This window comes from Nicotiana sylvestris, chromosome 7 (genome assembly GCF_000393655.2).
Source record: "Nicotiana sylvestris chromosome 7, ASM39365v2, whole genome shotgun sequence".
NCBI lineage: Eukaryota > Viridiplantae > Streptophyta > Magnoliopsida > Solanales > Solanaceae > Nicotiana > Nicotiana sylvestris.
In genome coordinates this window covers 20,693,616-20,718,864 of record NC_091063.1, presented here as the reverse complement: position 1 = coordinate 20,718,864, position 25,249 = coordinate 20,693,616, and the positions used below count along the sequence as shown (strand labels likewise).

At 37.0% G+C, this 25,249-nt stretch overlaps 2 protein-coding genes across 6 annotated transcripts; one reads left to right on the top strand and one right to left on the bottom strand.

Moving 5' to 3' along the window:
• The first annotated feature begins 844 nt into the window (after positions 1 to 844).
• LOC104236146 (plant UBX domain-containing protein 4-like) lies at positions 845 to 5,148 on the top strand. Its single transcript, XM_009790027.2, has 4 exons — positions 845 to 1,396; positions 2,641 to 2,914; positions 4,372 to 4,467; positions 4,575 to 5,148. The coding sequence occupies exons 1-4, from the start codon at positions 960 to 962 to the stop codon at positions 4,953 to 4,955; spliced, it is 1,188 nt and encodes a 395-aa protein (XP_009788329.1). The 5' UTR covers positions 845 to 959; the 3' UTR covers positions 4,956 to 5,148.
• An 11,370-nt stretch (positions 5,149 to 16,518) lies between these two features.
• LOC104234969 (chromatin remodeling protein EBS-like) lies at positions 16,519 to 24,554 on the bottom strand. Of its 5 annotated transcripts, none has more exons than XM_009788631.2 (6): positions 24,184 to 24,541; positions 23,134 to 23,476; positions 22,939 to 23,007; positions 21,537 to 21,675; positions 18,535 to 18,589; positions 16,519 to 16,537 (listed from the first exon to the last, which is right to left on the bottom strand). In XM_009788631.2, the coding sequence occupies exons 1-5, from the start codon at positions 24,254 to 24,256 to the stop codon at positions 18,563 to 18,565; spliced, it is 651 nt and encodes a 216-aa protein (XP_009786933.1). In that variant the 5' UTR covers positions 24,257 to 24,541; the 3' UTR covers positions 16,519 to 16,537; positions 18,535 to 18,562. The 5 variants fall into 5 exon arrangements, with proteins under 5 accessions (XP_009786933.1, XP_070006583.1, XP_009786929.1 ...); XM_070150482.1 differs by lacking the exon at positions 16,519 to 16,537 and adding an exon at positions 17,443 to 17,990 and having other exon boundaries at positions 24,184 to 24,554; XM_009788627.2 differs by lacking the exon at positions 16,519 to 16,537 and adding an exon at positions 17,443 to 18,185.
• Positions 24,555 to 25,249: the final 695 nt, after the last annotated feature.

Here is a 25,249-nt window from a genome sequence, read left to right as displayed (position 1 = left end):
AACCCAAGGTACTTGAAACTTCCTCTTTGGAATGACTTGTGTCTCAAGCCTCACATCTTCGTCCTCTTCCTGAGTCGCGCCACTGAATTTGCACTCCACATATTCTGTTTTGGTCCTGCTCAATTTGAAACCTTTAGACTCTAAAATCTATCTCCAAACCTCCAACCTCTCTTTAACACCACAACGTGTCTCGTCAATCAGTACAATGTCATTTGCAAGCAACATGCACTACGACACTTCCTCTTGTATGTGACGCGCCAGCCCATCGATCGACAGGGCAAATAGAAATGGGCTTAGAGCTGACCCCTGATGCAGCTCCATCACAACCGGGAAGTGTTCCGAGTCCCCATCACAATAGGTCACTTTGGAGCAAAACATTAAAATACAAAATAGTAATTGAGGGTACCAAATTATGTTTAGCTTTTGAAAAATAGCAGGAGCTTCTAAAATGATTTTACATTCTAATTTTAAATTTAAATAAAGTTGCTTCCTCATTCAATATTTTAATTAATTAAACATACCATCTTGCATTGCATTCCTAAAATATTTTGTGCACTGCTAGATATTTTAACTTGACACCATATTATGTGAAACCTTATTTTCTAAAACATTCAGGCACATTAATTTGCAAAAGTAAAATAAATTAATTGACTTATCTATGAATCCTTCACTAACTCCAATCTCTATACGACTATACGTTTAAAAATAAATATCCTAAATAGAAATCACTAATTAAGAAAAAAACTTTCTCTTCTTATTTATTTATTTATATTAACGATTTTACTTTTCTTCCCTTACAAGTCATAATAAATCCAATTATAAAGAGACTCGAACTCTCCAAGTCATAAACCTCTAACTTTGGCTGAAGAAAGGAATATATACCGAACTCTGCCTCTACATACTAGTACTCTTAGTAGAAGCAGAAGGAGAGAAAGACGAAGAAGCAACAGCAGAAAAAGATGGAAAATCAAGCAAATCTCACCGCCGATATACAAAGAGAAGCACTCGTCAATACATTCTGTGAAATTACTTCTGCTTCAAAACCCGAAGCCCTTTTCTTCCTCGAAAGCCACAACTTCGATTTGGATTCCGCCGTCTCCACTTTCTTCGAGAACAATTCCCTCCCCGCCGCTGCCGCTGCCGCCGCTGACTACGACGATGACGCCCCTGCTTTGGCCGCTGCTAACCTTGTTGCTGCCCAACGCCGTTCGCCGTCGCGCTCCCGATCCCCATCTCCGCCTCGACCTAGAAACCCTCCTACCTCTAGCAGCGCTGCTGCTGCTGGGCGGAGAACTGGTGGAATTCACACTTTCTCTGATCTGAATCGTCGGCCTGTTACCGGTTCTGGTAGTGACTCCGATGAGCCTCAAGAGTATTATACCGGTGGAGAAAAAAGGTATTACTGCTACTGCTGCTGCTACTTTACTATTGGTTTTCTACTGCTTCTTTCATATTTAGTAATAAAGTAATTGTCTTTATGTTGTACTTCTGTTTTTTATTAAATATTGGAGAAAGTGTTTGAGTATGATAATTTTGAATTTAGTATTGGAGAAATTTGAGGCAATAATTCGAGGAATATGTGAAAACATCACCTTGACTATGCAGTAGGCTACCTGCATCCTCCCACTAGCCACTAGGTACCTGGTGACTTCACCTACCAATGCTTAGGTGGATTAGAACAAAATCATTTTTTTTTTGCCTTTTCTAGGATTTGGTTCCTAGTCTTCCATGATCTTCATTCCACCTCATTGGCTGCTATGCCACACCCTTGGGTACCTTGCATGATGTATCTTGAAATCATAATGTTGCATTATATAGTTGCTTATCATTATCAATGTAACATGTTTGCGCTTTGTAAATTTTTGTTCGAAGCCAATGGACCCTTGGCCTATTAGTTAAAGAAGGAGGTATTTTGTTGAAGTATGGGGTCAGGTCTAATTTATGGGTTCAATATGCTTTTCCTGCTAGTGTGTCCTATATGCTACATGTTTTCGCCACTTGGTGGTGTAAATAATTGGAAATATCCTATCCCCATGGCTTAATCAAGTGTCAAGGTTGAGGGACTACAGGACTAATGACCTTAGGTCACAAGTTTGAGTCCCGCACCATGCGAACTAAGCCTGGTATTTAAGTGGAGAAGGCTGCGGTTGGTCCTAATGGTTGGGCCCAAACAGATTGCTCGGTCATCAAATAAATAAATAAATAAATAACTATTAGAAGTATTCCTACGATTACGATGTCGTGAAATTTCACGATTTAGGTTGAGGTTGGGTTTAAAGGGCTCTATGATTTGTTCATGTATTTAAGTACTTCTAAATTTTTTGGAATATGAAAGATTAAGCATGCAGTTCTGTTATCTAAAAATTTATACATGCAGTGCTGTATAAGGATTTGTTTCTGGTCCATGAGCATATGTAGATCATTTTAACTACAGGTTCTCGCTTCATCTTTCACTGTATTACATCATCCAATTTCTTGTTCTGTTGTTGTGAGACGGAGAATGCAAACATCTTAAATGCATAGTTCTTGGTTCTTAAGATGTTCTGTTACATGGATACACTTGAATACTATTCAGCCTTGTATTGTGGAGATGCAGTGTGCACTTTCATTAGTAATTTGCTGATTAAAGTCTTTTTGTAGTGGAATGCTTGTTCAAGATCCATCTAAAGCAAATAACGTGGATGCAATATTCGATCAAGCTAGACAATATGCAGCTGTTGAAGCACCTCCTGCATCTTCTGGCTCTAGAAGCTTTTCTGGAACTGCTAGAAGACTTACGGGTGAGACTGTGTCCGCTGCTCCTCAGCCACCTGAGAGTATTACTCATGTTATCACTTTCTGGACCAATGGGTTCACTATAGATGAAGGGCCCTTGCGGAGGTTCGATGATCCAGAAAATGCCTCTTTCTTAGAGGTAATGTCAATCTTGATTTTACCTTTTGAACGTTACCTGTAGTTCTTCATCTTTGTGGTTTTATATTCACTATACAGAACGGTTCTCTTCAGCTGAGTTCAACTAAACTTCCGTTTGTTAAAGTAGGGTTTCATAAAATTTGCGCCATTCTACTTTTTTAGTTGAAACTGATATGAACCATAAAATAACGAAAACTTAATCAATTCAACTTCGCAATTTAAAAATAAGCTATATCCCAATATTACCTTGTGCAAGAGATAGGTCTTTGGGCACAACTTGGATCTTGTAGTTTCAATAGTCAAAACCTCCATTTTAAACTAGTTAATGTGATGGCATTATTCAGACTATAGAACACAAAAACTTCACAAAAAAGAGATACTTTACACGGAGATCCACTCAAGGGTTTTATTAGGAATTACATATAGAAATGACCTTTGGAGTAGGCAGAGGACTCCTCGTGCTTACTGTTTATCTTGTACAACTCGAAATTTGTTCACTTATGAAGTATTGTGCATGTAGAAAATTGAAAAAAGAGGCACGTTGTAGGTTCCAAAAAGCAGTCTTTACATTATGCTGGCTTCTCCTACTCCGTCAGCTATATGCCTACTTCCTGTAGCTATGTGTGAGAACTGAATTCATGGTTTCCCTCATAAAAAACCCTCCCACAAAACACCCCTTACATTTTGTTTGCTTTCAAGCGCTTCAGGCTCGGACCTCTAGTTATACATAAATGTTATGGTCCTAATCGTGGTGTCCAACATACATCCTCAGTTTAAAGTTAGTGACTAACTGAAACTTTTCTCAGAAAGAGAAATTTTGAATACAAGTAACAAACTAGTACTTTAATTGGACACAGACCATTCAAGTGTTATGATGTGTAGAGAAGGTAATCGCGTGTAAGTTAGTGATATGGAAGAAAGTTTGCAACAATAGTAGTGAATTTCCTTAGTCCATGATCTTTCACCGGAAGGAGCTGAAGAAATAAATTTGAGGGTGTCTTAGGTGCTCCCTAGAAGCATATATCGAGAAGCATTTGTTGTGTCCTAGCCATGTCAAATCATGAAACTGTTTTGCAACTATCATGTTGGTGTTTGTATATGTCAGTCTACAATTTTTTCCAATCCCCACATAGGGAAAAGTAAAACCATAATATCCCAAGTTTAACCTTTTTCTTTTCTTTTGTGTGATGGCTCTGACTAGTTGAACTTAAATCAGTGAATTAAGCTCTTAATTCTTATTCCCTTTTTTGGGCAGAGTGCTCTAAATTCTGATATTCTGTGGCTGTATAACCGTTTCACAAGACTTTTTTGTTGGAATTGGATAAATCTCTTGCGTAATTTTATGGTCTTCTTGTTAGGCAGAGCCAACCAATATGAGCTTTGCTTGTTTATGCTTTTGCTTTATAGTTTTTCTCTCTCTCCGGAGTTGCTCTTAGTATTTTGATATCTGTAATTCAGAGTATCCGGAAGTCTGAATGCCCAAAAGAACTTGAACCAGAAGATAGGAGGACATCTGTGCGAGTTAATCTGACAAGGAGAGAGGAGGACTGCCCTGTACGTCCTTATTCCTCTAATAGCAAAGGGTCTCGATTATGCTGCTAAACATCCTTGCCCTTCACAGTGACGCTCTTCTTTTGTTTGTTATTTGATCTTATTTGCAGGTTCCAGAGAAGCGGCGTGCTACATTTCAGGGTGTGGGAAGAACTTTAGGTAGCACTAGCAATGCTGAACAAGTTGAGTCAATTGGTGCTGTCTCATCATTCGACGCAGCTCCAACCCCATCAGTGGGCCTAGTTGTTGATCAATCACAGCCTTCAACCTCAATTCAACTGAGACTGGCAGATGGTACACGAATGGTTTCCCGGTTTAACTTCCAACACACAATCAGAGATATTCGAGGGTTTATTGATGCATCAAGGCCTGGAGGACCAAGGAGTTATCAACTGCAGACGGTGGGCTTTCCTCCCAAACAACTCTCAGATCTGGACCAGACAATAGAGCAAGCCGGCCTAGCCAATTCAGTTGTAATCCAGAAACTTTAGCTGGTTACACATTTTATGTTATATCTGCAGCATTTACGCCAAGAACCGTGCTGATTTTACCTCTCTATTTAAACTATATACACACTCCTAATCACAAGTAACTTCCAGGGCTAGCTCATGTTTTTCTTGGAGCCTACTGATGAATTTATCTTTTGAAGTTGAGAGGCAATCAGAAATTTCTTTCTACTTTCCATTGGCTAAGTTTTTGTTTATTGCACATTGAATTGCAAATATCACCAATACTACATCTTGCTGTGGTAAGATAAATACCTTGGTATACGATATGGCATCAAAATACATACATCTGACGTCCAAACAGCTGCAACTATTAGATATCAGGCAAACCCATTTTTAGATACTGTTATCCATTGTCCTCCGTTATTTGATCAAGTCTTATAAGTACTGTAGATCCTCAACTGTAAATTAATGACATACAAATTTCCTCAGTTCCTCAACTTGTAAAAAGGATTGGGATGCGCCTTTCACTTAGAAAAAAGTATATGAAGAATAAGGAAAAGAGCAAAAAAGGTATGACAATTTCGATCTAATTTTGTTGAGTTAAACAATCAATTAAACTATTCTAATTCCGTGATAAAATTACGAGAAAAATTCAAAAATAGACAGATTTAAAAGTGGCCACTAAAAAAAGCCACAGTTTCAAAAGTAATCGAAATTTAGCCATTTTTCATGTAAAGATAAATATGAACGAAAATATTGTTCAAAATTCGAAAAATACTCCAGCATAATATACTGGAACTCCAGCATAATTTACTGGAACTCCAGTATATACCGATCCAGCATAATATGCTGGAAGTTTATACACATGTGCTCCAATCTCCAATATATTATGCTAAAACTTTCCGTGTTGCAGCAAAATAGTGGCTATTTTTCAATGACTTTACAAACGCTGGCTATTTTTGAATGACCAATCCGAAAACTGACTAGCTCGTGCTATTTTTACTAAAATTACGCCTGAAAAGCGTTTATCAAAATTATCTCGTTTCTCTTGTAAGAAATAAAATAAGATTATAAAAATTTTGAGAGAAATTTATTTGCAAAAACCAATAATAAAATATTAATTAACAACTTTGCATCTAATTTCAATATAAAAATGTGCATGAAATTGTAGTAGAATAGGCAACCTGTTATAAATAGAATTTTATTTAAGGTGAATGTCTATATTCTAGAGAGATTCTAGGGTTTGTTACTTTGTAGCTAAGTCACTTTTCTCATATAAATAGAGGGATTCTATTCTATTGTAATTGATCCCAAAATCGATAAGAATTCTCTCTCCCAACTTTTCTCTGCGATACTCTTCTTCTTCTATTATTATTTTATAACACTTTATCAGCATGAGACTCTAATCAATTGAGTAGAAGCTTTGGGATTGAGCATAATAATTGTCAATTGTTCCATGAATTTCCTATGATTAAATTTTGGATTTAAGGTAAGTATTTATCTTATTTTTCTCTTTTAAATTCCTGAAATTCTATAATTTGATTTTAAATACAAGTAACGGAAATAAATTTTGATTATAACCCTAATAGAGTTTGTGAGAAATTATAACCACCCGAAGTGGTAAAATTTCTATGTCTTGCTATGATCAAATTCATGTATGATTGTGAGCACAATAAGTGGAAACTCGTCCCATTGAATTTGCTTCATTCTCATTCCCTTAAGAGAATATGGTAGCAATATGTAATAAGTCTGAAAGAAGACAAAATTATTACCGTAAAGGTATCAATGGATATGGACGTGGTAATAGACAAAATTATAATCGTCATCATTGTGGTAATGAGAATAATAAGGATTCTCAAAATAATCCTTCACTCCGTGAAAGTGATGTTTGTCATTGATTTGACAAGAAATTTTGTAAATCACATATAGATGATTATGGCTCATTCATGATGTGAATGTGACAATATGTAATTTATGAGTACATATTCATTCTTGGAAGAATATGAATGTGCTAGTGGTAGTGAATATACCACACTCACCTCTAGAATGAGGTTTGAGATGAAATAAGAAAATAACTCTATTATTATGGCATGAATAGTCATTGATCACGTACCTATTGTGATTATGCCAAAATATTAATGCAATGTGATTATTATAGGGCAAAAGTAATGGAAGCAACATATCTTGCCTATAATGATTTTGACCATGACCATAATGGTATAATTTTCTCTTTGAAAGAAATATTCACCATATGGATATTGATAAATATGTGGTAGTACAAAATTAATTGAGAACTCTGAAAGAACTAATTATACTATTTTGGAGAAACACAATTAATTATCATCAAACTGAGTAGAACCAAGACAGAATACTTGGAGTACAAGTTTAGTGATGTGACCCATGATGCAGACGTAGAGGTTACGCTTGATGCTCAAGTTATCCTCAAGAAAGCGAGTTTTAAGTATCTAGGGTCGATTATCTAGGGTAACGAGGAGATTGATGAAGATGTCGCGCATCACATTCGAGCAGGATGGATGAACTGGAGGCTCGCTTCTGGTGTTTTGTGTGATAGGAATGTGCCACTAAGACTTAAGGGTAAGTTTTATCGAGTGGTGATTCGACCGACTATGCTGTATGGGGCTGAGTGTTGGCCAATCAAGAACTCCCACGTGCAGAAGATGAGAGTAGCAGAGATGAGGATGTTGAGATGGATGTGTGGGTTTACCAGGAGAGATAGGATTAAGAATGAAGTTATCCGGGACAGAGTGGGTGTAGCCTCCGTGGAGGACAAGATGCGGGAGTCGAGACTGAGATGGTTCGGACATGTTAAGAGAAGAAGCATTGATGCTCCTGTTAGGAGGTGTGAGAGGTTGGCCATGGAGAGTTTGAGAAGAGGTCGAGGTAGGCCTAAGAAGTATTGGGGAGAGGTGATTAGGCAGGACATGGCGTTGCTTCAGTTCACTAAGCACATGACCCTTGATAGGAGGGTGTGGAGGTCGAGGATTAAGGTAGAAGGTTAGTAGGTAGTTTATAGTTGTTCACCCATAGTCTTAGTAGCATGCATGTCCCTTCATATTCTTAGATTTTTATTACGTTATGTGGTTTTGTTCGCCTGAGGTATTGTATTCCCTGTTGCTATTATTTGGTACCACTTATCCTTTATCTCTCCATTTTTCTTTTATCTTCCATCTTTCTTCCTTCCTTGCTTTCCTCTTCTTCTTCTTGCCCTTCCTCAGTCGAAGGTCTATTGGAAACAGCTTCTCTACCTGTATTAGGTAGGGATAAGGTCTGCGTACAGACTACCCTCCCCAGACCCCACCTGCTGGGATCAAACTGGGTTTGTTGTTGTTGTACAATTGATTACCAATAAGGTATTGCATTGTAGTAAGTCTCAAAGAAACGTATTGAGTTTCTAAAGTATTCGCGGAAGCGATTGGTTATATTGAGACTACAAATAATAAGAAGATTTAATATCTTCTATTACTACAACTTGTAGCGGCGTAATATGTATATGAAAAGCTACCCGCTTTATTGTCCAGTTTGTACTACACAAATAAAAGAATGTCATAATAAAGTGAAAGTTTATTCATAATTGCACACGTCATGGTATAAACCTAAAATTTATCAATATTGATAATTTATCCAGTTGGCATAATTGATTTAGCCATATTAATTTAAGTATAATGTGCAAAATTAAAAGAGAATTCACATGGGTAAATATTAAAGAACTAGAAATTTCTTTACAAATTCTCTTATGTTGTTATCATTAATTAATAGACCAACTAAAATTGAAATTGAAATCACGAATGCTGAAAATATCAAAGGTGAATATAGGCTCATTCACCTGCCATGTATACCACATAAGATGCATCTATGAGATGGTTACATGTGCAATTATTATTAACCCGCAACATGACTGGTGTTTGCGAGGTAACTTGCTCAGTAATTTAATTTCGAGCATAATTTCCATATTTTCTATTCAAGACAGTTTATCTTGATAAGTCGGTTTACATCATAGTTGGTTTACTAAACTGATTTATTGAGTGTCTCCACTTAATAGCTAAAATATTGCTTATGATAACAAAGTTATCTATATCAATTTGATATACGTTATATATGAAAGTATATTATATTCTCCCCTCACAAGTGGTTCAGGGTCAGGAATCAAATAATTTTATCTTATTATTATTGATGTACGGTGTATATTTTTATTAATATTGTAATGCACCCAAAATTGAGGAAGAAAGTTAGTTTTTCTAACCTGAGGAGGAGACAAGATAAACAGTTAAGAAAAAGCTACGTGGAATGAATTATCGTGTGTACATCTAGATCCTCGAAGAAGATAATATGAACTTGGAATATGATTTTCAATATCAATTTATATGGAATAACTGAATATCTTTAGGTCCGAAGAAATAATACTACGAAGTAGTAATCAACAGTGAAGCAATTAGGGCATAATTGAATTGAGTTAGCTCCGTCACCTCTGTGTATACAAGTCAAACCAAGTTAAGACAACCTATTCCTAGCGTACTTAGGATTGAGTTCTCAGACTTTCCTTTATATAATCTGGAGAAGCTTCGGTCTGTCCCTCACAATCTAACTCTTCTTTTATTATAGAAAAAAAAACATGGTTAGCGATGGCGCGGCAATCTCCTTCAATCGGCGTGTAATGTCCCACCCTGACTTATACAACTCCTATAGTAGTTTTGTTGAGGAAAGTTGGACCGACCAACTGCTGCTTCACAGTTGCATGCGCTGTTCAAAGGGCACGACGATTTGCTATATGGATGCCGTATGTTCTTGCCTCCTCCATCATTGCCTCCGCAATTCAAAAACAACAATATTGTCGTTGCAGATATGGACAAGTTAAAATCTTGCATTAATTTTCAGAACAAATTGGAGAAACGATTCGCTCATAATCAAGGTGTTATTTGTGCACACTTGAAGATTATCAAGGCTTTGACAAAGAGTGAGCTTTCGAATAACGAGGCTTATGATACAATTGCGAAAATCTTTGGTGATGAAAACCAAGATTTGATGGATGAGTTTGCGTCAGTTTTGAAAATTAAGAAGAGTAAAAGGGAGGAAGAGAATGTATCTTCACCAAGTAGTAGTAGTAGTAGTAGTAGTAGTGAAGAAATCAAAGCCAAAAGGCAGAAAACTGCAGAAGATGAGATGTTTGAAATTGACGGTCACTTGTCACGTATGGGAACAACTGTGCAATCTGCAAAGGCTTTAATGAATATCTTGAGGGACTCAACGCAACAACATCAGATTAATAATATTATTGACAATTATTTCAGTCATGTGAGTCTCAGTTGCATTAGGGAAGAATGCAAAGAACAAAGTTTCTTTATTATAAAAAGATTGAAGGAAGATCCGAAACATGTTTTGCCCCAAATTTTATCAAAGTTGAAGTCCAAAAAGAAGGAATTGATTGAGTCCAAAGAGAAGCTACACAAACGTTGGCGTGAAGCTCATCTGCAGAAACAAAAGGAGTAGTGAATTTAGGTTCTTAGTAATTAGTAATAGATAGAGAATGGAGAGTGAAGAATACGTAACCAGTAAGATGGAGAAGAATGGCAAGGAGCAGGAGAGGGGCAATCCAGCTGCAGCATCTTTCACCGACAGAAGCAGTTATAACTTGTTGCTACAATGGGAATAGGAATATGGAAATATCTTGTGTGTATATATGTAAATCATTGAGAGCTGGCAAGGCCCAGGTTTCGCAGGGAATTGACAAAGAAAGCGGAGAAGATGGAGTAGGGATAGGGGAAGTGAGTGAGAGAATTTAGTGGGTAAACCAAATGCATTAAATGCCCACAGTGTATTACTATCATTAATTAATGTCAGTGAGCATTTTATTTTTCTTATTACAGTATTGTATTATTATTGTTGGATTTAGAGCTAGAAATAAATATAATACAGCATCGCATGTAATGTCTAATTAATTAGCCATTTACACTCCTCCCAGGGCAATAGTGAACTGTGTTGAGGAAGCGTGTCAAGATAATAGAAGGAAAAGGATATTTAGGCGAGAAACAATAAATTGCACAAGACAAGATTTACGTGGTTCGGCAATTTTTGCCTACTCCACAGCCACACAAAGAATAGCTCTTTATTAATTGAAGAGAGAAAGAAGAAGTTTTGGGATGTTCTACAAATGAAAATGTAGACCCCTATTTATAAGCATTTGAATGCCCTACCGAGGTAAGCGCTTACATCATAAGAATGCTGAGGTAAGCGCTTACATCATAAGAATGCTGAGGTAAGCGCTTACATCACAAGAATGTCGATGTAAGCGCTTACATCACAAGAATGTCGATGTAAGCGCCTACATCATATTTTCATCTCTTTTTTATTTTTCTTTCTTTTGTTTTGTCTACTTTCACATACAACAACAGGTTTGGTCCTATCAATCTCCCCCTCAAACCTATGTTACATCAAGAAAGAAAATAAAGAAAGATTTGCTATTCTCTGGTGGCGCCTTCACTCTATCAGTCTTGAAGGCTAACTGAGGCAGTGCACAACCTCAGTTTGTCAACACCGACAACTTTGGTCAAAATGTCTGACGGGTTCTTTGATCCTGGTATCTTCTGTAGGGAAAAAGTTCCTTCATTTATCAACTCTCGGATATGATGATACCTCAACTGGATATGCTTCGATCTTGCATAAAACACTGGATTTTTGGCAAGATGAATTGCACTCTGGCTATCGCTGAAAAGCTCACAATTGTCATGTTCTTTACCTAGCTCTTTAAGAAAATTCTTGAGCCAAATCATCTCTTTTTCAGCTTCTGAGATTGCCATGTACTCTTCTTCAGTGGTAGATAGAGCAACACTTTTCTGAAGTCTGGACATCCAACTAACAGCAGTACCACCCAAGGTGAACACGTAGCCCGTGGTACTTTTTCGACTATCCAGATTGCCACCTAAATTTGCAAGCAAAACCTTGTAAGATAATATTGCTCTTTTTAAAACAAAGTGCCATACCTGAAGTGCCTTTGAGATATCGCAATATCCATTTTACACCTTCCCAATGCTCCTTTCCTGGATCTGACATGTATCTACTGATAACTCCAACTGCATGGGCTATGTCAGGTCTAGTGCAACCATAGCATACATCAAACTTCCTACTGCTGAAGCATACGAAACTTTGGACATGTACTTCCTTTCTTCATCTGTCTTAGGTGATTGGTCCTTTGACAGATTTAGATGGCTTCCAAGTGGAGTGTTTCTGGTCTTTGCATCATGAAGATTGAACCTGCTTAGTACTTCTGTATGTACTTTTCTTGAGACAACTTTAAGGTTCCTTCCGATCTGTTTCTGTTAATCCTCATCCCAAGCATTTGCTTAGCTGGTCCTAAGTCTTTCATTTCAAACTCCTCCGCCAGTTGTTGCTTAACCAAGTTGATCTCATTTATGCTAGATCCTGCAATTAGCATATCATCAACGTACAACAATAAAATAATATAGGATTCATCAAGATTTTTGATATAACAGCAATGGTCCATCTCACATCGTGTGAAACCATTTTTATGCATGAATCCATCAAATTTCTTGTACCATTGTCTGGGAGCTTGTTTCAAACAATACAAACTCTTCTTCAACTTACACACAAGGTTTTCTTTACCAAAAACTTGAAAACCTTCAGGTTGCTTCATGTAGATGTCTTCTTCAAGGTCACCATGCAAGAAAGCAGTTTTAACATCTAGCTGCTCCAAATGCAAATTTTTTGCAGCTACGATACGTAGCACCAACCTGATAGTAGTTAATTTGACTACAGGAGAGAAGATCTCGGTGTAGTCAATTCCTTCCTTCTGCTGAAAGCCTTTTACTACTAATCGTGCTTTGTATCTCTTCTTACCATCATGCTCTTCTTTGACTCTGTACACCCACTTGTTCTGCAATGCCTTCTTTCCTTTTGGTAACTCCGTAAGTATCCATGTTTTATTCTTTTGAAGAGAATTCATCTCTTCTTTCATGGCTAGCTTCCACTTATCAGAGTCTATCACCTGCATTGCTTCAACAAAATGCTCTGGTTCTCCAGCATCAGTAAGAAGTAAATAGTGAAGAGAGAGAGTTAACCTATCTGGAGCATTCGTGACTCTTTTAAATCTCCTCAATGTAGGTTCATGAGTAACAGAATCCGAATTTGATTCAGGTCTTGATTCCAGATTTGGTTCTGGATTTGATTCTATCTCTGGTTCCGCTTCAGGTTCGGCTTCAGGTTCGGCTTCTAGTTCTTCTTCAAATTCGGCTTCTGGTTCTTCATCTTCAATTTCAGAATCAGTTGTAATCCCTCTAGCTACTTCATTTTCTGAGATTTCTTCTAACTCAACTGTTTCAGACATTGTCTGTTTGATGGTGTTGGTTGGTTCTACTTCAAGCTTGTCCTTGTACATCACATTTTCATTAAATGTGACATTCCTGTGTCTTAGGATCTTTCTATTCTGATCATCCCAAAACCGATAACCAAAATTATCATCACCATAGCCAATAAAGAAACATTTCTTTGCTTTAGGATCAAGTTTATCTCTATCATTAGAGTTTACATGCACATAAGCAACATAACCAAAAAATTTCAGATGTGAGAGAGTTACCTGCTTTCCTGTCCATACCTCCTCAGGAATTTCAAAATTCAGCGGTACAGAGGGTCCCCTGTTTATGAGGTAAGCTGTCGTGTTAACAGCCTCAGCCCAAAAATACTTCGGCAATCCAGAATGTATTCTCATACTTCTGGCTCGTTCATTCAGGGTTCTGTTCATCCTCTCAGCAACACCATTTTGTTCCGGTGTTCCAGGAACTGTCTTGATCATTCTGATCCCATTCTCCGAGCAAAATGCTTTGAACTCTTGGCTATCATACTCTCCTCCATTGTCAGACTTCAGACATTTTAACTTTAGACTTGTCTGATTTTCAACTTCAGCTTTCCATCTTTTAAAGGTAACAAATACATCAGATTTATTTTTCAGAAAATAAACCCATACCTTTCTTGTGGAATCATCAATGAAGGTGACATAATAGCGTGAGCCTCCTAGAGAGGTTACAGGAGCTGGTCCCCACACATCTGTATGCACTAGTTCCAGCTTCTCTTTCTTTGGCGTCCTTCCCACCTTTGAGAAACTAACTCTCTTTTGTTTCCCGTAAATGCAATCTTCGCACAAACCTAATTCAACATGTTTTAGGTTTGACAACTTCTTTTTGGATGCCAAAAGCTTCATTCCCTTCTCACTCATATGTGGTTTTGTTCGCCTGAGGTATTGTATTCCCTGTTGCTATTATTTGGTACCACTTATCCTTTATCTCTCCATTTTTCTTTTATCTTCCATCTTTCTTCCTTCCTTGCTTTCCTCTTCTTCTTCTTGCCCTTCCTCAGTCGAAGGTCTATTTTGAAACAGCTTCTCTACCTGTATTAGGTAGGGGTAAGGTCTGCGTACAGACTACCCTCCCCAGACCCCACCTGCTGGGATCAAACTGGGTTTGTTGTTGTTGTACAATTGATTACCAATAAGGTATTGCATTGTAGTAAGTCTCAAAGAAACGTATTGAGTTTCTAAAGTATTCGCGAAAGCGATTGGTTATATTGAGACTACAAATAATAAGAAGATTTAATATCTTCTATTACTACAACTTGTAGCGGCGTAATATGTATATGAAAAGCTACCCGCTTTATTGTCCAGTTTGTACTACACAAATAAAAGAATGTCATAATAAAGTGAAAGTTTATTCATAATTGCACACGTCATGGTATAAACCTAAAATTTATCAATATTGATAATTTATCCAGTTGGCATAATTGATTTAGCCATATTAATTTAAGTATAATGTGCAAAATTAAAAGAGAATTCACATGGGTAAATATTAAAGAACTAGAAATTTCTTTACAAATTCCCTTATGTTGTTCTCATTAATTAATAGACCAACTAAAATTGAAATTGAAATCACGAATGCTGAAAATATCAAAGGTGAATATAGGCTCATTCACTTGCCATGTATACCACATAAGATGCATCTATGAGATGGTTACATGTGCAATTATTATTAACCCGCAACATGACTGGTGTTTGCGAGGTAACTTGCTCAGTAATTTAATTTCGAGCATAATTTACATATTTTCTATTCAAGACAGTTTATCTTGATAAGTCGGTTTACATCATAGTTGGTTTACTAAAATGATTTATTGAGTGTCTCCACTTAATAGCTAAAATATTGCTTATGATAACAAAGTTATCTATATCAATTTGATATACGTTATATATGAAAGTATATTATATTCTCCCCTCACAAGTGGTTCAGGGTCAGGAATCAAATAATTTTATCTTATTATTATTGATGTACGGTGTATATTTTTATTAATATTGTAATGCACCCAAAATTGAGGAAGAAAGTTAGTTTTTCTAACCTGAGGAGGAGACAAGATAAACAGTTGAGAAAAAGCTACGTGGAATGAATTATCGTGTGTACATCTAGATCCTCGAAGAAGATAATATGAACTTGGAATATGATTTTCAATATCAATTTATATGGAATAACTGAATATCTTTAGGTCCGAAGAAATAATACTACGGAGTAGTAATCAACAGTGAAGCAATTAGGGCATAATTGAATTGAGTTAGCTCCGTCACCTCTGTGTATACAAGTCAAACCAAGTTAAGACAACATATTCCTAGCGTACTTAGGATTGAGTTCTCAGACTTTCCTTTATATAATCTGGAGAAGCTTCGGTCTGTCCCTCACAATCTAACTCTTCTTTTATTATAGAAAAAAAAACATGGTTAGCGATGGCGCGGCAATCTCCTTCAATCGGCGTGTAATGTCCCACCCTGACTTATACAACTCCTATAGTAGTTTTGTTGAGGAAAGTTGGACCGACCAACTGCTGCTTCACAGTTGCAGGCGCTGTTCAAAGGGCACGACGATTTGCTATATGGATGTCGTATGTTCTTGCCTCCTCCATCATTGCCTCCGCAATTCAAAAACAACAATATTGTCGTTGCAGATATGGACAAGTTAAAATCTTGCATTAATTTTCAGAACAAATTGGAGAAACGATTCGCTCATAATCAAGGTGTTATTTGTGCACACTTGAAAATTATCAAGGCTTTGACAAAGAGTGAGCTTTCGAATAACGAGGCTTATGATACAATTGCGAAAATCTTTGGTGATGAAAACCAAGATTTGATGGATGAGTTTGCGTCAGTTTTGAAAATTAAGAAGAGTAAAAGGGAGGAAGAGAATGTATCTTCACCAAGTAGTAGTAGTAGTAGTAGTGAAGAAATCAAAGCCAAAAGGCAGAAAACTGCAGAAGATGAGATGTTTGAAATTGACGGTCACTTGTCATGTATGGGAACAACTGTGCAATCTGCAAAGGCTTTAATGAATATCTTGAGGGACTCAACGCAACAGCATCAGATTATTAATATTGTTGACAATTATTTCAGTCATGTGAGTCTCAGTTGCATTAGGGAAGAATGCAAAGAACAAAGTTTCTTTATTATAAAAAGATTGAAGGAAGATCCGAAACATGTTTTGCCCCAAATTTTATCAAAGTTGAAGTCCAAAAAGAAGGAATTGATTGAGTCCAAAGAGAAGCTACACAAACGTTGGCGTGAAGCTCATCTGCAGAAACAAAATTCTATGTTAATGACATCATAGGTAGATGTTTGTTATTTTGTTTATCTGAATATTGCTATTCTGATTTTTTGCCGACGAATGAGTTGTAGATTATGTAATCAATGGATATATCGTGTTTTGGGAGTGATCAAAATCACGTTTAATAATTATTCTAATTTTAACTCTACACATCAATTTGATAGTTCGTGAATTTTCTATTCTAACTTTTCTTCGGTATTTTCATCTTAGCTTTTAATTTTTCATACTTGTTTTAAAAACACCTATACAATAGGTTTGTTGTTATTATCAATTTCCTATTTAAATAATGACTACTTTTTACACTAAATAATTCTTAAGAGGAATTTGGTGCAAAGTTGGAAAGCTTCACAGGGTGCTGCAATATGATGAATATTATTGGCATTTGGCTGATTCCTTCCTAAGGTAGCTTCTCAACATGATATTTGTTCGCAAGTGGAATTCACATTATCAGTTACTTTTTTTCTAAAATGAATATAAAAATTTAAACCAACTTTTTTTTATACAAACAACTGTGAATTCATATAAACGACCCCAACTTGACGTAATTGTTGTTGTCGTTTAATTATAATTGAGTTTTGATTTGGACTTGTTAGTCAGAGATCCAATTCCAGAAATCATTATTTGACCAAATTTTGTCATTATAACTAAAAATTCAACAATTACTTCATTTTCAAAAGATGGCCAAAAAACAAGGAAAACAATTATGTTTAAGAAAGAGTTTATATTTATAAATAGAAATATAAGACAGAAACTTGAAAATTTGCCTTTTTAAAATGTATTTACAATAGTATGCAATTCTTAACCACTATCCTTGAAACTGCAGTATGATCGCACTTCTTCAATTACAATAGACTATATATTAGACCAAGTAATCAGACAAACAAACCAAATTGTGTAATTACTACTCAAATTCAATTATCATGTGGCTTTCCAAAAGCAATCTCAAATAAAACAATAATATCTTGCATCAATTTAAGTCGTTGGAATGGAGAAAATTCTGCCTCTCTACCTTGAGTTGCGTACACACTAACCTCCTCAGACCCTGTATGAATTTTTTAGCATGCTTGTTCCCTCTTCCCCCAACTCGCTTCTTTATACATTTTCCATAGAAACCGGCGCACCCGCACACACAAATATTAATTAAGAAAATCAACTAAGTAGCAAAAATAACTTCATTTTCAGATGATGAAGCAAGCTCTCTGGTACTAATTTACAAGCATGTTGCCATGACCTAGATCAAGAGATCACCATCGGTGGACGAATTCACAGGAACATTTAAGTGAATTAGATCACAACTCAATTTTACCAATTTTAACCAACTCAATATGCATCTGCAGATTGCATTCTCCTATGTACCAATTGCTAGTGCATACATGGCCTTGGCGCCCCAACTCAGCTGGAGAGGCTAGCCTAGCTTGATCTGAGAAGTGCTAATTCAATTTGTTTGCTATTTAAGATATAGATAGAGCAAATGCTATAGCGCTATGAAATAAGGACTCCAGATATTGCAACTCGCAAATGGGAAAAGTTCTTATTCGTCAGTACGATTCTTGATCAGCTCTTAGAGGCTTGTTATCGTACATCCAGCTTCCCATCTAACCCAGAAATCCTACTTCTACATTTTTCAAGAACAATAAGGGAAGACACAGGAAGAGGAAAGTCATAATTATGAAATAAATGAACATAGAAAAAGACACCTAGACTTAAAATGTTTATGATACTTTTACCACTTAAGATTCATCTTTTGATAGACTCAGCAATATCCAGTAATTACTCATTTAGGCCACACAATTTGCATTCAGTTGACAACCCAGTCTAGTGCACAAACTTTTATAAATAGCAAGTTACCATAGTGAATAAAGAAGGTTCTCTGACTTTTGGAAAAGGGATAGTGTTCTCTCAGTGCTATACAATTTGATAACACATACAACAATGCCAGAGCTAGTACGCAAGAAAATGCGTACCTCCTCATACTGCATCAAGGTCAGCTATTTATCTCTTCCTTCGCTTTGACTCCACCTATCAATGGGAATAGTGGCAGTTTAGATTAAATGGTTGCCAACTACAGATAAACTATAATCAAGATTACAAACAAGAGCTAAGATTTCAATGATAGCATTGTCATGATGCATTGTGGGTAGTACATATTGGTCGAGAGTTCAAATTCAGGCTTTGACAGTGGTGAAGGGCCTTTTCGACCGAGTTTGAAAGTTGAAAATAGCGGATTTCTCAGTTATCAAAACTAAAATGATGTGACTTGAGGCACATAGAAAGATGTACATGGATGCATATGTAGTCTTCTTTAATTCCTATCTACATGTCAGCAGGTAATATTTCAGTAAATAGCTCAACATGATTATTCAGCCAGATTCCCATGCTCAACCTATCTCTCTCCTCACCCCATATCCGCCTCTCCTTCTAACAGTCAGCCACTCATATCACCCCAATTACCAACCATTTCTATCAAACATTTGCTGTTACAGGACGATAGGGGATTTGAATCAACAACCTGAGAAGTCAATCAACAACCCCCATTTTTACTTGTCCCATTAACAGCCATCCCTCTCCCTGCTTTAGGAAAGTATCCACGTTTGTCCCTAGACAGTTCTTTTTAATTAGGGTTGAACATTTGCCTAGTTGGCAGTCAAAGAGAAGGGTCTCGGTGCCATGTTGGAACTCTGTTAGTGTTAGGGGCGAATTTGTTTACTTTCTTAACGGTGGGACATATTTGGACGGATAGTAGAACTAGGGACAAACGTGGATAATTTCCTAAAGTAGAGGGACAAATATGGCCTTTTTCCCAACATTAAATGTCATCGTGTAATCTACTCTTCTTCCCTCTTAATTCTTACATAAAATACCATGGTAGGAAGGAATATCGATATCAATTACCTCAAACCCAATACCTTAAGAAACTCAAGTCTCATAGGGCACAGGAGCCAAATCTAAAATCAACTTTGACAAGCATTGGTTCACAACTCTCTGTGCCAAAAGGGTTAGGGGGAGGGAAGACGAGAGATGCGAGGTCTTGCCAATGTGGTTTGCATGTGCTCAGTGATTCTTTTTCTCCAAAATTATTGACATATAAACTTCCTGAGATCCCTCAGTTACAAAATATTGGATACCCCTTCGACTTTAGAAAAAATATATGAAGAAGAAGGAAGAAGAGTGAACAAATAAGGCATTACACACATTCTAAAAGAATCAGATACAGTACTCACAAGCTTGATTGAAAACCAAATGACCCATCATCGTACAAAAGTAGGGAAGTAGAGTTCCAGAATACTCCTACATTAATGTAACATGTATTTGCCCAACTTTTGTTTTTGAATCGTTCCGAATACATTGTCATTTCCTAGAAGAGTACCTCTCCCCCCCCCTCTTTTCCCCACCTTATTAGATCCTTATCCAAGACCTTAACGCTAATAAAAGAAAACCAAATACCTTAACACTAGCAAAAAGCCCAAATACCTTAACACTAATAAAACGTGAATACTAAGGGTAACTTCTCTTATGTGAGCATTTCCAGTCACTTGGAGGGTTGAGGTAGGTTCACGGCCATCAGAAAAATAGTCTAGCAATGATAATCCTCTAAATTGAATATACAGGATCATATTGTGGCTAGTTTGAGATTGAGGCATAGTTAATTCACTGATTAAGGTCAAAAAGGAACAACAGATGTTTTGAAGGTTTATCAACTCCAAATCATTTCCTTAAGGCTAGATGTTTTTCGTATCTTTATAGTTGCATTACCTTTCCCCCTTAGATTCTCCTGACAACTTTTTGAACTTGTTTAGCTCCCTAGTTCTAGAATAGTCATTTTGTAATTGAGCTAACAAAGTCTTTTTTGCTTCCATAACTTTTGTATTAGTATGCATCTTTTTTATGCCAGCAATGAAATCTAATATTACTTCATCAAAAACAAAACAAAAAATCACTGATTAAGGTAACACGAATGTGATACTTGAGACCTACACTAGTTAAAGTTACAGATATCTCAAACGTTAACTTTATCTCAGCTTTGTACCTACTTTTATAATGTATCTTCATGTCATACCTCATACCCAAGTCCAGCCAAATGACATTTCAAAAGGGAAAGAGGAAATTTTCTTTATGTTGGTAAAACCTAGTGAGATTCTACCCAACCAATGTACTTCTATTGTCAGTGAAAGCAGTTCCCAACTCTAAAGGCTATCTTACTACTAAGAGTGAGTATTTGCTATGTTGCGTGGACTCTCCAAAATGTTGATACACCCGTGTCAGATCCTTCAAAATTGCACTACTTTTGGAGGATCTGACATGCACCAGAGAGTTCGAGCTACATAGGTATTTTGAGTACTCCCACTTGTTAACTATGGAGAACCTATCTGAAGTATAACATAGTTCAGCAGGATCTAAGTTCATATTATCCAAGCTGTCACATAGGCCTTAAACTTGCAACATTCTCCATCCTCAGGTCATCCATGTTTTGAACCTTTTTCTTTCCTTCGAGGAACTCAACAACGAGAGTGTGAAACCAGCTTGGTTTGATCACTAGTTGTTGATTGTATCAGTAGCTCGGTGTATTAAATGGCAGGTAACATCATGACTTAGGAGATACCCCTTTCTCAGGTCCACTCTTCTCCTTCTTTTACTGTAATAGAATCTGATATATTAGATATATCCAGACTAAATATATAGCCTCTCTACCGCCATTAGGTAGGGGTAAGGTCTACGTACACTTTACCCTCCCCAGACCCCACTTGTGGGATTTCACTGGGGTTGCTACTAACTGAGCGCAACCTTCTCTGTCCAGAATGATCCTAACATCAGACTACACATAAGAACATAGTGCAAAAGTCCACCCACCACCATTACCCTCTCACAAACAACAACAGTCGGTTAATAAACTTGAGACACAACATCTGCAAATAATGCCAATACTTTCATGTCAAAGGTTACCCAGTGTGTGTAACAGAAATTTTACCTTTGACTCAACAGGTGGTGAAACATGAAATGAGCTCAAGGGACGTTTGCCATCATCTTCTGAGGAACAGTCAGAACACAAGAAATGCTCTAATTTCTTTGCTTCTTCAATGGTCATACCCATACAAGAGGGATGGAACCTGCAATAAAATTGCAAGGAAAATGAGAAGACTTTCTTATAGACACAGTTATCAGATAATCATAACACGGACAGTTAGACTAAGACAAACACTATCAGATAATCATAACACGGACAGTTAGACTAAGACAAACAGACTCCACGACAACTCAGGCCTCCTAACGTAAAGATGCTGAATAAAGCAGCCATTTCACCCAAAGCCAATGAAGGCAATTACAGACATGTGAAGATTTTCATTTCCCCTATTTTACACTCCAACCACACTGATGAAGTTGCTCTTACTTTCAAGTTCCATGCCATATCAGATAAACAATACAGCCCCGAGTATTGCTTAACCAATGTGGCATTGCTGAACTCATCGTAGAGCCTTGAAACCACATGTAACTTTGACATACAAGATTTCTGGCACCATCAGAGATTTGCATCCAATTCCTAAGATATAAAGACACCAATTGGATCTAGATATTTTAGTCAACCATTTTAAACTTCACGTAAACTTGCCACGACCCATGTGTTTTCTTCGTGGGCACTTGGGAACAAATCCAGATTCTGGTGGAATTTCCATATGATATAATATTGTATCTGTATACCTAATTATGCCCCACAACAATGTTTTCACTTCAGCAATAACATGGACATAGACAGGTACAGTACATATGTATACACATACGTGGGTGATATCAGCATTCAAACTCAAATTTCTTATTTAAGTTTACCACAACTGGATTTTTAACAAAGGGCAGTCGCAGCTCGAATTGAAATGGATCAGCATTGCATGCTTACATGATACACAAAGGAATTTCATCTAAAAGACTACCTGAAATGCAAGTAAAATATCATGACATTTATAAGTCTGCAAAAAGAAATATTTATGTGTTTGTTGTGCACCCGATTGAAATAGTAAGATAATGTAGATAGTGGACAGTAAAAAGGCAATACAATTATATAATCCACTTTAGAAGATAAAATCTGCACGAATGAACCAACTAAACTTGCCCCATATGCTGATATACGAGAAATGGGGAAAGATGCAACAATTTATTTGTTGCCCTTTCAAGCTTTGAGTTCTTTGATGTGACTGTACATTTATTTTCCTTTTTTGCTGCTTTTGATCTAAACTGAAAGTAATTACAAATATAAAGATATCCTTTTATGTTCAACTAGAACATTAAATGGAGCTATGCTTGTTGATTTCCATGCATAAAAGCAAAAAAGACATGTTCATGTGTAAAGGGAATAAATTTTTACGATATTGTCAGTTTACCAGTCTTTGCATCCTTCACACTGTACCATCAGATCATCAGGGTTGTAGGGCATCTCACACTTACAATACCTTCAAAATCAAAACATCCCAAAGTATCCAGGTGTTAGTAAACACTATGAGCATAACTTTCAAATTCAAACCTAAAAATGTAAAATGTAGCTCTCATGCTCCAGAGCAAAGCTAGTATAAACTCACACAGCGACGCGGTCAGGAGTAAATCCCCCTGTGGCAGCTTTGTACTCGAACCTACAAAAGTAATCCTCAGGGCCCACATTCTCCAATTTGGTGTAGTTCTTAAAAGAGTGCACTATGCACTTCCCTTCAATGGTATGTGCACTTTGCATATCGAAGTGATCTGATAAGAACAGCTCTTTGGCCCCATGGAATTGTCTGCGACCACCAATAGACTCCTCCGGTCGGTAGTACCATCTAACTTTGACCTTCACATTATTCCGGTGATCGGACTCGAGCTTCTCTACTCTTGCCACGTACGGAGGCTTATCAGAATCAGAGGGTCTCATCAACACACAATCACCAGCTGAGAAAGAAAGTTCAAAACAGTTTATTTTTTCAGTCTAATGACATCCAACAATCGAAAACTTAAATAACTGAAAAGGACTGTGTGGGGGCCGGGGGAGTTGGAGCAAATGCTGATAATGAAGAGAAGAAAAACGCCCCAAATCTCATCAAAGTCCACAATACATGAAATATGCGTGCTATAGGACAACAACTACGCACTGAGCTTAGAAATATTAAAGCGAAGTTAAAGAAGGGACAAACAATCTAGGAAGATAAAACCCAATGAGCTAGGAATAAATGCAGTACAAAAAGGCACCCAAAGGCGTGGCCTACTAGTCAATTAAGTGGAAGAATAACCATGAGTTTGCAGGTTCAAATCCCAACGGAGGCAAAACACAAGTGTGTTGGTGGTAGTTAGTCGAGGCGTATAGAAGCTGGTCCATACACCATAGTCATAAAAAAAAAAAAATTGATCAACAAAATGATAGTACTAATGGACAATCTATAATACAAAGCATAGAAGGAGAAAAAAAAAAAGAGTAGTACTTCAATGAGCCAAAGTAAAAACCTTGTAACACCAAAAAAGGACCAACTTTATCCTTCTTCGCACATGACAAATCAAATTACCAAAATCCAAATTGATCAAAACAAGAAATAAAATAAACACAAGCACAATCATAAAGGTACAGCAATAAAGAGCCGGGGGAGGGGGGGGAGGTGTATTACGTCTAACGATTTTGTTGGTGCCCTTGATAGAGTAAGAATCAAGGTCTTTTTTTCCAGGTTTAGTCTTAGCCATCAATCTTTCAGCTCAGTCTTCAAGAATAAACAAAACCCAGCAATAAAGACTCAATCTTTTTTTCTTTTTTTAAGTGAAAATGAATGACCCGCTAAGGAAAATTTCCTGGTGATGACAACTGTAAAAATGGAAATGGATAACAGTTGAAAAGCTCCTTTTTAGTAGAAAGAGAGGAGCAAAAACCCTAGTTGCTGGAAAATGGGGGGTGGAGAGTAGAGCAAAGGACTGGGAAAGAGAGAGAAAGCGCATGAGAAGTCGGAGACACAGAGGTTTTGTTCCTCTACGTGCGACAATTTAGGACCCTGCGTGCAACCCCGGATTCAATTGTATATATGAGATATTTGCACATTTTACCCACAGGTTTTTGATAATATCGAATATTCCCGTTTGAGTTTTCTAAAATTACTATCCTGGCACGCAAACATTTGTACCAAATTAAGTAATTCATATTAGATGGATTGAGAGGTTATTGTGTGTCTCAAACTTCTTAGCATATTATATTAGGAAAAACGGACCCAAAAATTAAGCGCTTTAAGGATATTCCCTCAAGGGATTAACCCTTGCACCCCGAGAGTCACCAAGACTTTAGGTGTTGTAAGCGTATTAAAGTTAAGGAGGTCGTGGAAGCGATACGTAAGATGAGTAGGGGAAAAGAGACAGGACCAGACGAGATTCCAGTAAAATTTTGGAGGTATGTGGGTAGAGCAGGCTTGGAGTGGCTAACTAGGTTGTTTAATGTAATTTTCAGAATGAGTGGAGCTGGAGTATGATGATTCCTTTATACAAGAACAAAGGTGATATCCAAAATTATAACAATTGTAGGGGTATCAAGTTACTGACTCATACCATGAAAGTTTGGGAGAGGGTGGTGGAAGGGAGGGTAAGGAAGGTGGTTCTATATCTGAGTTCCAGTTCGGGTTCATGCGGGGTTGTTCTACTATGGAAGCTATCCACCTTATCAGGAGGTTGAAGGAACAGTACAGAGATAGGAAG

Bases quoted from the DNA above. Each gene is read 5' to 3' on its own strand.
- LOC104236146 (XM_009790027.2), top strand. From the start codon at position 960: ATGGAAAATCAAGCAAATCTCACCGCCGATATACAAAGAGAAGCACTC. The intron at 1,397-2,640 runs GTATTACTGCTA...GTCTTTTTGTAG, and splicing joins TATACCGGTGGAGAAAAAAG to TGGAATGCTTGTTCAAGATC. The intron at 2,915-4,371 runs GTAATGTCAATC...TCTGTAATTCAG, and splicing joins AAAATGCCTCTTTCTTAGAG to AGTATCCGGAAGTCTGAATG.
- LOC104234969 (XM_070150482.1), bottom strand. From the start codon at position 24,256: ATGGCTAAGACTAAACCTGGAAAAAAAGACCTTGATTCTTACTCTATC. The intron at 23,008-23,133 runs GTGAGTTTATAC...TTGATTTTGAAG, and splicing joins ACTCCTGACCGCGTCGCTGT to GTATTGTAAGTGTGAGATGC. The intron at 21,676-22,938 runs GTAAACTGACAA...ATTTTATTGCAG, and splicing joins TGTGAAGGATGCAAAGACTG to GTTCCATCCCTCTTGTATGG.